The 12,450-nt window shown below is 33.8% G+C and overlaps 1 protein-coding gene across 1 annotated transcript in view; it reads left to right on the top strand.

Annotated features, from left to right (window-relative positions):
* Positions 1–12,450, top strand: part of ASCC3 (activating signal cointegrator 1 complex subunit 3) — a 257,401-nt gene that overhangs the window by 32,681 nt on the left and 212,270 nt on the right. The window contains exon 5 of the mRNA XM_081093991.1: positions 12,111–12,231. Within this exon, the coding sequence (XP_080950117.1) occupies positions 12,111–12,231 (121 nt within the window). The remainder of the gene's footprint in view (positions 1–12,110; positions 12,232–12,450) is intronic.

Raw genomic sequence — 12,450 nt, 5'->3', positions numbered from 1 at the left:
AAAATAAAGGATACGTTTCTGTGTTTTAATAGTATTTGAGATAAAAAATATTCTGGATAATGTCTTAATGATCATTTTGTAAACATGTTAGTCTGATTATTAGATTTAGAAATTGCTGTAAGCATGCATTTGAATATTTAAAATTTGATGCATTAATTTTGTTCATCTTCATGTGCACATCCACACATACATACATGCATACGATAGCTGTAAATTTGTTTTCACTAAGGCGATTAAAATCAGCATATCTTCTTTCTATGAATCAAGTAAGGTGTCAATTTGTTATATATATGAAAATGTAAAGTAAGCTTTTAAATATACATATAGTCATACCTAGCTGTAACCTTACTTACTATACAGATAATTAATTATAGTATGTGGGGCATAAATACTGTTCACATTCTAGATAGTTTTAATTAGGTTGTAAGTGACCTTGATTTTAGCTTTGTTACATTATTGTGTTAGATTAAGTACCTATAAATAATGAGCATTAATTATTATGAAAATATAATTTATCGGTAATGCAAAAACAGATTTGCTTAGCACATTTTTCTTGAGAGAAAAATGCTAAATAAGTGGTGTCCTCATTTTCATGGTCATATTTTTATGTTGTTTAAGATTTTATTTTGGAATGTATGAATATTAGTAACTTACTATGCCACAAACCAAACTAAGAATAATTTATAATGTTATAAATAATATACTCTGTTTTATTTTAGTACTCAGTTCAACATGGATTATTAATTCAAAACCTTTTCAAAGTTATTCAGTTTTAAATGTTTTCTCTGACTGTACTTCATTATTCTTAGTTTTTAATACATATATCATTTTAATTTCACATGCAAGTCTAAAATTGCTTATTATCTCAAAGGAAGACATTCCCTAAATTGAATATAGTAAGCATAGGCTTACCGCAATGTATATTACATACTAGGGGCCCAGTGCACGAATTCTTGCACCTTGAAAGGAACTGTGGGCTGCAAGGCTGCAGTGCGCACTGGGGCAGGCCTCCGCCCATCCTCCGTGCCCCACCCGGCCCTTCCCGCCATGGCCCCCGGTCCTCTGTCTGCCAGCAGCCCCGCTCTTACTGCTGCTCCCACGTGCTGACAGCACCGGCCCTGGCCCCGCTTGTACCCGCTGATAGCGCCGAGTGTTTGGGCTCTGTGACAGCAGCAGGTGCGAGTGGCAGCTGCTGCCCCTATTGCCCCTCAGGAGCAGGAGGAGGTGGAGAAGCCCTCAGGGGCGATTGGGGCTGGCAGTGGGTGCGAGTGGGGCCAGTGCAGGCAGTGGGTGTGAGCAGTGGCTCTGGCACTGGCAGCGAGTGCAATCGGAGCCGTTGCCAGCAGTGGGTGCGAGCAGCGGCTGCCAGCCCCAGTTGCCCCTCAGGAACAGGGGGAGGTGGAGAAGCCCTGAGGGACGATTGGGGCTGGCAGCCACAGCTTGCACCTGCTAATGGTGCCGAGCAATCAGGGCTGGCACCAGGTACTGGTAGCAGGTGCAAGTGGCGGCTCCGGCACCGGCAGCAGGTTCGAGCGGGCCGGCCGCTGACAGCAGGTGCGAGTGCCAGGTGGGACCGCCGTGCACAGGAGCAAAGAATTTTCAGTAACCACCAGAGGCTCGCCCCAGTGACAGCAACCAACGCCCCTCCTTGGTCTGGTGCCCTTGCTCACCTGCTCCACCATCCCGCCGTAGCCAACGCCTGCCATATTCCACACACGCCCCCTGGTGGTCAGTCATGCCATAGGGACCGGTTGTTCGGTTCTGTTCAGTCCATTTGCACATTAGGGTTTTATATATATAGATAGTAGAAGTGCTACATGCATACCTTCTGTAATTAAAAAGGAAATACATGTATTGTCTTTAGTTAAATTTATGAGAATCAGAATGTCTCCTCTTTTTCTTGGGGCTTTCTTGGATAGACACTGGTACATTATATGGTTTTTCTATCTTCCTACTATGCTTAGAATCCCAGCTTGAATAGAGAATTTTTCTATCATCCTGTTTTAATACGTACAGTTATTCCAGTTTCATATAATAAACTTCTGGAGCTTTTTCCTTTTCTCTTGTTATTTTCAAACACTTCAAAAAGAAAGTGATTATCTCTTTCATGAAAGTTTGATACTAGTATGCTTTGAAAACTGTTGGGCCAGATGTCTTTTTGGAGGAGACTTTGATCACCAATTCAAATTTTCCAGTAGTTGCTGGTTTAGTCAGATTTTATATTTCTTCTTAAATCAAGTTTGTCAATTACACTTTTCTGTGAAGTTAGCCATTTCATCTAAGTACTCAAGTTTTTAGCTGTACAGATATTTATAATTTCTCCTTATTTAAAAAATTAAACTAGATTTTAGTTTATGTTGCTGCTTTCTATCTGCCTTTTCTCTAGGATTTTTTTATTTTTGCTAGAGGAATGCTTTGTTTTGTACTCAGAGAATTGGCTTTTGGTTTTGTTGCTCTGGTCTTTACTTTTTTTCCACCTGTTTTAGCTCTTCTTTATGTAGCATGTATTACTTTTAAAATAAGACATCTGACAGTTTAACAACCTTTAGATATATAAGAGGTTGGGACAAGCCTAATTAATGGCTTTCAAGATACATCCAGTTGTAAGAGATGCATTTCTCTCACATTGGAAATGGGTTTCTCCTTTAGCATTTTAATCTGTTTACAACTATTTGTTTTCTTTCTTATGCTATTAATAGTAATCATGATAATATTTGAAATATTCTAAAAATATAAAGTGACCTCAAGAACATTAATTGGGTCTGAAAAATAAAATAGATTGCAATGAGATATTCCAAAAACTATGTGTTTTTTGACCCAGAAATTAATGCTGACAGACAGCAACCCCATATTGATCATTACTTAAATATAAGGCAGTTTGCTAGATAATATTTGTTTAAAACACAAGTGGATAATCCTTCAACTTTGCACAAGTTTATCAATAGTAAGAGAATAATTTTTGTGATTGACAATAGCTTTGTCCTTTTTTTCGTGAATCGTATACCGTCTTTTTAAAATTAATAGACTCTTGCCCTAGCTGGTTTGATTCAGTAGATAGAGCGTTGGGCCACTGACTGAAGGGTCCCGGGTTCAATTTGGGTCAAGGGCACATACCTGAGTTGCAGGCTGGATCCCAGGCCCTGGTCAGGGTGTGTGCAGTAGGCAACCAATCAATGTGTCTCTCTCACATTGATGTTTCTCTCTCTGTGTCTCTTCTCCCTTCCATTCTCTCTAAAAATCAATGGAGAAATATCCTTGGTGAGGATTAACAACAACAAAAAAAGTAAATAATAAAAATTAGTAGACTTTTTAGAGCAGTTTTATGTTTACAGAAACATTTAATAGATATTAGAGTGTTCCCATATATCCTCTTTTGTTTCCTAAATTATTTTAATGGAAGCAACTGCTTTGTTTGAGCTTCATAATATTACTTATTTTAAAGTCTTTTGTCACATCGTTCCTTATTACTGTTTTCTGGAGGGAACTTGTGTTCCCTTATTGATTTTATCAACCATCATTTTTAGTGTAAGATTTCTTCATAAGTTTTATAATTTTAATTTTATGTTGATTTCTGGCTTTTTTTTCAACCAAATTGTTTCGTCTCCCTGTCTTAGATTCCCATGCAACCATGGGCCCAAGTGTCATTCTTTTCAGCCCCTTCTCAGGAACAGTGGAGCTCTGTGTCCATACCCTGGTTTCCAACTAAGCCTAGCTGGAGCTTTACAATTGTAAGGAGCAGTTTCCATCTAGATTGCCACACAGCAGCCCAATACCTGGCCTTGCTGTCCAGAACTGGAGCCCAGCTTGTCACTTTATTCCCATTCAGTGCTTTGCCTAGTTTGCTTAATTTCTGGTCCAGGGACATAGTATTTGTCTTATTTGAAGTTTGAAGTGTCTGTTGTATTTTTTCTTTTTCTGTTTTACTAGAGGAAGTTTATTAAGCATGAATTTTGTGCCATCTTTTCTTCTTCATCTTAATCTCTAATACTTGTTTTTTAAGAAGGCATCCTCCCTTCCTATCTTAAGCATAAAAGGAAAGGGGTTTTCAAGGAAATTTTAAGATGTGTAAAAGTAAAATATAAATTTTAGTGTTGTTGTTTTTAAAAGAAATGGCTCTTATTATCCTTATAGGATTATCATATTTTTTATTGTGACAAACTGTTTAAGGGCTTAGCTAAAACTTGAAAAAATAGTAAAATAAATAAATTTAGTATGTAGAATGTATATGCCAATTATACTTCACAATAGTGATCAATACACACTTACTCAACTATTCTTTCTACTTAGGGTTAAAATAAAACTAATAAGTTTCCTCAAGGTAATGGAAAATTAACTATTTTCCAATAAAAATAACTACAGCCTTTACAAGTATTTTGATGATTATGGAAAAAAACCCACCAAACCAGGAACTCATTATATCATTGTTAAGCCTTATGTTTTGCTTTATTTTTCTACTTTTAATCCTGTCTTCAGTTTTATATGAGTAATGGTTTTCATAACTTAGTTCCTTATGCATTTTATACATCAGCTGATACCCAGAAAGAGTGATGTATAATATAGAATTTTTGAGGATTGAATTTCTGTGTAGAAATTTCTGTGTAGGTAGAGTTTAGTTCATTTCAAATCCCCCAAATAGAAAAATTCCATGATAAATGCTGTATTTTTTTTATTGTCTTTGCCAATAAGGAAAAAGATTAAACATTACTGCTTGTATATTATCAGTCTACCATGAAATGTAATAAATAATTCTCATGCAGATATTAAATGTGTAATGAGGAGCCATGGGTGTTTATCTGAAAGATGTTTATTTTCTTTTGATATACAAAGAAATTAGCTTACTTAGAATATAAATATCTCACCCACTTGCTCCATTTGATAAATCTTGCCATTTAGATGCTCAAGTAAATTTTTAATTTTTATGCGTAGGCTGCTATTCCTTTTCGTAACTAGCTTAGTTCAAAATGATGTCTTCTAATGAGCACCCTGCACTTATTGCATCTCCATTCCTCTTAGTTTCAGTTAGATATTAGCCTAGGGAATTTTCTCATTAATTCAAGTGACTAGATAGTTAAAACATTCACTTTTATTGCTATTATGAAATAAGAATTATTAATATTATTACACTAAAATAATTTTTCATTTAGAAGATGTTTTATGTTAGAGTGATTCCCATGTGGTTAAATTGTGTTTGCTAAAAAATAAAAGTCTTTTCCTTTGAAAAATAAGATTTGATAGAGAAAATTAAGTTTAAATTGTCTGATCATTGGCTTTTGTACTTTAGTTATTAGCTGATTTGTCTGCATGGTAAGAGATTTTTTTGTTTATATAATTTCTGGTGTTTACTCTAAATCTGATAAATGTGTGAAAAACTATTTTGTTTACTAAGTTAATGATGCTTTATGTACTTAATAGACAAAATGTGAAAAAATGGTAAATTAGAAGCTGGTTTGTATTATTTAAAAATAAAATATTTTCTGATTAAGCAATATGTATTATTATAGAAATACTGGAAAAATAAGGAAAATGAAATAAGTATACAAGTTAGTAATATTCTTTCAGCATGTCTCTGAATAGGACTTGTTTCCATTTTTTATGGATATGATAATATATGTAAGGAGCATAATTTAGAGAAATAAGAAAATGAAGACATAAATTGCCCAAACTTGGAAGCAGTCAAGATACCTTTCAGTAAGAGGAGGGGGGATGAATAAACATATGGTGGTATAACTATATAATGGAATATTATTCTGTGATAAAAGGAAATGAGGCATCAAGCTACTTGGAGGGAATGTAAGTGAATACTGCTAAGTGAAATAAGCCAATCTGAAAAGGCTTCATTACTTTATAATTCCAACTGTATGGTATTCTGGAAAGGACAAAACCATGGGAACAGTAAAAAGATAATTGGTTGCCAGGGGCTGGAAAGAAAGGAGAAAGGAATGAATTGGTGGAGCACAAGGGATTTTTAGGGCAGTGAATCTATTCTGTATGATCCTATAATGATGGATACATGCGAGAGTCATACATTTGTCAAAACCTGTAGAATGTACAACACAAGGAGTGAACTTCAACATAAAATTACAGGCTTTAAAAAATCTAATTTGATAGAATGATACAACTAGACATAAATTATGCCATGTAAACATATTGTGTCTAGATCCAGCAGAGCATTTTAGAGTAAAAACAAAACATCTTCTAGAACAGTGTTGTCTTTTGACAATGATTGAAATACTGTTTGCTCTCCAACATGGCAGCCAGTAGCCACATGTGGCTATTGATCCTCTGGAAATGTGGCTAATATAACTGAGGAACTGTACTTTCAACTTTGTATAATTGCAATTACTGAGAACATAAATAGCTTCATGTGGCTAGTGGCTATAATGCTAAACAAGGAAGTATCTAAATTGGACAAACAAGATGGAGAACCTTCCACTGGTGATTAATACAGTTAGATGGAGTTAACAGTTGATTGAAAAACTTGTCCCTAAGTATTGGTTTATTGACATTTTGGGGTCAAGTCTTCACTTTTTTGCTGCAATTTTTTAACTTTTGTCCTGTCCTCAGTACTTTAATCAATAATTTGCATGAAGACATAGTCATTGAGCTGTGTTCAGGACAGATTCAACATTAATAATGTTTACTGACGTGATGGATGCCAGAGTCTGGATTTAGTTTAGCTCTTAAAAAACTGGAAGAAGAAACAGGAAGAAAGTGAATCTAATAAGGGATTCATTTGAAATTCTGGGCTCAAAATTTACACAAAGTACAGAATATGGGAATTTTGGCTACCTTTGAATTCCTGTGGAACAAACCTAAACCCAAATGTTTTTATTTAGTTGCATATTCAGTTTGAACCAACAGTATGATGTTGTTACCATTTATGCTGTGTTCAGAAAAATTTACCATCTAGTCCAAAGTTGTTTTAGTCTTAGTCACCTGATCTGATCAAATTATATTTAAAATATGTTTTGTTTGGGATGCCAATTTTTAAGAGGCTCAGTAAAAGGTTTTCTGAAGGAGCCTGGATGGAGAATCATCTAGAAATCAAGTTATATGACTAATAAGGAATTTATGTGTGTTTACCTGGGAGAAAAGGAACTTGTAGATGAAGTGTGGATACTACTTTGCCTTATCTTCAGATATTTGAAAGGTTGTCTTGTAGGTCATTCTCTGTAACCCCAGAGGGCACAGTAGAGTGATAGGTGAAAGCTATCGGGAGACGGTTTGGACTCAATATGAGGACGGTTGTTTTTTTATTTTATTTTATAATTAACATTGTCTAGCAGTGGCATGAACTGCCTTATAAGATTTCCTGCTGGCAGAAGTATGTTGGATGTTCATTAGCCGAAAAAGTTTGTCAGTAACAGCAGTATTTATTAAGTACTTGTTGTCAGACACTATATTAATTTCTTTTAACAGATGAGATAGGTCAGGCTCAGATTGCTCAAGAAAGTTGCTCAGAGTCATATAATTAGTTATTGTCACTAAACTTAGTTCTTTTTGTCTCCAGGCTTAAGTTTTCAACTGTCCTGTTAGTCTGCCCTCTCATGGCAGTAATTATTTCTCTTATGAGAGCTTTGTTTAGGTGTTCTCGAAGGTTCCTTCCAAACTGAGCTTAGATGACCCCATTGTAATTTCTAGGGAAGGTGTATGTGAAAGCTGACAATGAGGAAGATTAGTAGGTCCTAGTACAGAACAGATTGGAGACATAGTGATGGTGGGCAGGAAGGTTAACTAGGAAGCTGTGATCTAACCAATGAATAAAGTTTTAGATGGAGAAGTTGTTTCAAATCTCTTGCTGCTTTTTTACAGAGTGCCAGGATATATTTTATTTTACTTCACCATTGAATCAAGAATAATTTACCAGCAGAAATTAGTCAGAATATATCCATATATATATATTATAATCATGAGCACACTTCCTTGGAAAAAAGTGCTGAAATAAATATGCATATCACATATATTTTGTTAATATTTGTTACATGCAATAGTTTATTACTAGATACCTTTGTAGTGTTTTCTTTGAATTATTCTGTCATGATTACTTTTAAATGATAAATCTTGGCAAAGATCAACTTAATATTTCTTCAGATCAACACAATGTAAAATATATGCTCTATATGTATAACACTTAATATCTGGCCTGGGAAATAATTATTATCATGATAGCAGTATTTTGTGTACTTATGTCCTTGTTTAGTATTCATTTATTTGATAATATTAAATACCTAAAGTTAATTTATTGTATGCAAGCCATAGTGTCAAATACATTTTTTAGTTATCACAGCTCTACAAAGGATATGTATGTACTCTTATTTCCCTGGTACAAATGAGAAATGGAGGCTCAGAAAGGACATTTAAAGTCCTAAAGCCTAGTTAACAGTAGGTTGACAATTTGAGCCCTGGCTGAGTATTCTCCTACCCTAAACTGCTATACTAGTGTTCATAAATTTGTTAAATTATTAAATTCAGTTGACAGACAAGGGATAATATAAAGTATGTAATGACTGGGTTGCTGACTTTGAATGCAATTATGCAAAAGTTTTGAAAATATGAGCAGTGATGGTATCAGTGGATTATACATAATATGTATTTCTTTAAATACTGTAAAGCAGCAGCAATTTTCAGAGACACCATTCACTTAATAACTTACATAAAATATATTAAATATAGATATTGATTATAAGACATGCCCCGATCAGAAAACTGTTAAATTGTAAAAAAAACTTTTATAACAGAATGCTACATTAAGCATTGGTCTTCAAACTTTTTTATCCTACCTTCTAATCATTTTTGATAATGCACCCCTGATATAAATGTAGTTATTTAATTTTAAATTATGTAGATTAATATTATAACTCCTAAATCATACATAGAAATGGCTAATTAAAAAGAATACTGTTTTAAAAATAATGTTTAACTTTATTATGTGATTGAATATACTTCCATGTTTTTGAATCACACCTTGTGATGTTCTGAAGTTCAGTTAAGTTCAGTACTTCATCTTTAGATCTTTGGAGAGCCATTGGAAGTTTGTTGACTTTCAGTGAATTCTTTAACATTGACTAGTTGGAAACAAAAATAGAACTGACAGACCATTTATAAATATTGAAATTTTATCTACTTTAAAGCCTGTTTTAGTGATTACATACTATTTTATTCAACATTTTTTTTACTAACCTGAGACGTAGAATTAAAACAAGACATTAACATGATCAGAATTGTGTTTTCCTTTGAAATATTTTGCCTCTAAATATTTGAGTGAACCCAAAACCCAAGTATGTTTTTTATTTATTTTGTGGTTGCACAAACCCTCCGCATATCTCTGTGTACCCCCCTTGAGTATAGCTTTCTATTTCTTATTTAGGTCCATTATATCTTTTATTATACCATTTTCATAAGATTTATAGTATAATTTTTCCTGGTATATTATTTAAAGGTTTATGATTATATTTAATATAGCATCCACTATAGCTTTTTTCCAATTGCAATAAAAAATGACATAATTCAGAATACAGTGGAAAGTGGGGATTACTTTTGCCGAGAGATTAACAAGCTACATTCACCTGTTAAATAGGAAACAAGCACATGTTCTGAAGTATTTTCTTTGGCATCTCAGAAACGTATTCTGTTGGTTAACTTTTTGACTGTTTCCATTCATCTTTTAATTTGATGAAAAATTACTTTAATTATTTAATTTAATGAAAAAGGATTCATAATAACAATAAGAACTTTGAGAACTTTTATCTGTTTAGAAAGCCTTAATAGATGAAAATGACTTTAACATCTATCAGGAAAAGGATGTTACCTGTCTTTTCCTATTGTGTCTCCTTTAAAGTCTTATATCCTTAATTTATAGCCAGGATAATGAAACATGCCTTTGTATTATTTGAAAACTGCATTCTTTTTTCTTTCTTTAAAACTCTGTAGTTGATGTCTGTTTCTGTACACACACATTCCTTTCCCTCCCCTTATGTTTTCAATTTGGTTGCATCTGGAATTGTGTCAGTGCACAGAGCAGTGATCCTGACAGATGTACCTTTACAGTCACTCTCGCTGCCAAATTAGTTTGTAGTGCAAATCTTGAACGAGAGCTGCACCTGCTCTCAATGTGGATAAAAATGGCAAATGTTAGGAAAAGCATAATTTTAGGATTGCTTCTAACCTGATGGCAGCTGATCTCAGAATTCTGCTAGGGATTCTTCATCTTGGAGTTATGGAAATTCTGCTATTCAGAGCAAAAGAGCCTCCTTGTCCCTTTTGCCAAGTCTTAGGTGTGTTATTTTTGTATAAATAATGTGCTCTTTGTACTTTGATATTAAAATCATGTTGTGGACTAAAATTTTTTAACCAGAATCTCTAATTTATCATGTGTGAACATTTAATTTCAGATTAAATAACCTTCACTAGCAAAGAATATGTATAAGGGTAACTCTGCGAAAAGGAATTATTTTTTTATGGAAGAAATGATCTCAGTTTAGGAATTAACACATTCTTTGATAGTTGATAGGATATATAGGAAGTTTCATGTTTTATGTAGAGAGCATTTCCTTCTGCAATTTGTTTGGAGTGTGTTTGGGGAAAAGTAGCTATGTAAATATGTATTGCAAGTATTTTTTTTTTTTAAATAGCCTTATTGATATACAGGGTGAAGCAAAAGTAGGTGTACAGTAGTGAGTTCACAAAACAGTTTATTCTTATATTATTTGTTAATTATTGTGTTATTTTTCATACAAACAGCTGTAAACCTACATTTGCCACATGCTGTATAATTCACATACCATATAATTTACCCATTTAAAGTACACAAATAAATGGTTTTTAGTATATTCACAGATAATTGCAAACCTCACCAAAGTCAATTTTAGAGCATTTTTATCACCTCAGAAAAAATTCTAAACCTTTAGCTTCTATCCCTCCACCTCCATCCCCCCTTAACTTAAACAACCACTAATTGTTTTCTGTTTTAGATATTTCTCTATTTTTATTTTTATGGCCTAGTCCCCCCCCCCCCCCCCCCCCCCCCCCCCCCCCCACACACACACACAAACACATCTGAATATCTGTGAGGCAGAACTCTGGATCTGAGGGAGGGGACAATGGGAAGCTTCTGTCTGAGTGACAGCCTTGCTTTAGGAGCTGAGTACTTGATGGAAGTGGGGAAGGCTTGCCTCTCCTTGTGTGGAATCACTGCTTTGAGAGCCAGGGTGAGAGTGATTGGGGCCCCAGTATTTTCCATGATGCTTTGCCTGGAGGAAGAGCTGTTCCATGATTGGAGGAGAGATGGAAGAAGGATGGCCTTCTTTGTAGATAATGTCAGTAAAAAGAACAGCAAAAATAAAGTATTTATTAAATATTTAATGTCTCATATATACTCAACATAAATTTCTACTTTTAATAGTGATTTTATTTGTGTGGAATCTCTGAGAACAGTTAGAATTAGGTAAATATAAAATCTTCACATGCAAAATTAGAGTATAGCATTTCTAGATAGGAGAAAAATAATATCCCAAACTGTACTTGAGTAAAGCTGTAGGCTTTTTGGAACAGTCATTTCATAGAGTTTTATAATTGAAAGCCTCTGAATCCTAAAACTCATTCTCTTACTCTGGAATCAACTTAATCTTTGGCAGCCACTCTGCATAATTAGGGAGGATATGCATGGAGACTTTTTATAAAGTTACGTAAAGCATTTGCAGTACCTTACTTTAGATTTTGGATTTAATAAGCATTGATTAAAGATAACTGTTATGTAGTAAGTTGTAAGAAAAATGGTACTCTATTTGAAAAAACTAGAACTTAAAAAAGCAAATTAATTTTAGAATTTCATTTGGTTGTGTCAAGAAAAACCAAATGTAAATATTTGATATTCTGTGATGTAGAATTTTATATGTATTTATTTTTTAAAAATTGAGTCATGTTCTGTAACTATATAATTGCAGATAGCCTTTATAAAGTTGAAAGCTCCTTAGCAATGTGAAGTTACTTTTCTTTCCTAAGTTGTTTTTTAAAGCTTTTTTTTCTAAATAGGACTCTGTTGAATTAGGATACTAGTAACTTTAAAAAGTTAATTTTGAGGTAACATGTTGTGATTTTCTCCTCCTCATAAGCTATTTGAACTGCTGGGACCTGATGGAATTGAACTTATTGAGAAGCTTCTTCAGAACAGAATTACAATTGTGGACAGATTTCTTAATTCTTCAAATGACTATAAGTTGCAGGCTCTTCAAGGTAAGAAAGAATTTAGTGGTGATTCTAATTTAAAGGAAAAATGCATTGGTTAGCAAATCCTTTTGATATAATTATACTTTTACTATCCTTTGGTTTATTATATAATTTACTGTTAACATCTTTTAAAAGTAGATTTTAGATATGGCAATGTATTAAACAAATATCAATGCCCTAAAAAGGGTGGTGTGGCAAAGATTCTATTTATGTTTATACTAGGGG

The sequence above is a fragment of the Myotis nattereri genome (genome assembly GCF_964212035.1).
Source record: "Myotis nattereri genome assembly, chromosome: 6".
In the NCBI taxonomy this organism is placed as follows: domain Eukaryota; kingdom Metazoa; phylum Chordata; class Mammalia; order Chiroptera; family Vespertilionidae; genus Myotis; species Myotis nattereri.
The sequence above is the reverse complement of the archived record's forward strand: the minus strand, read 5'-3'. Positions and strand labels throughout refer to the sequence as shown.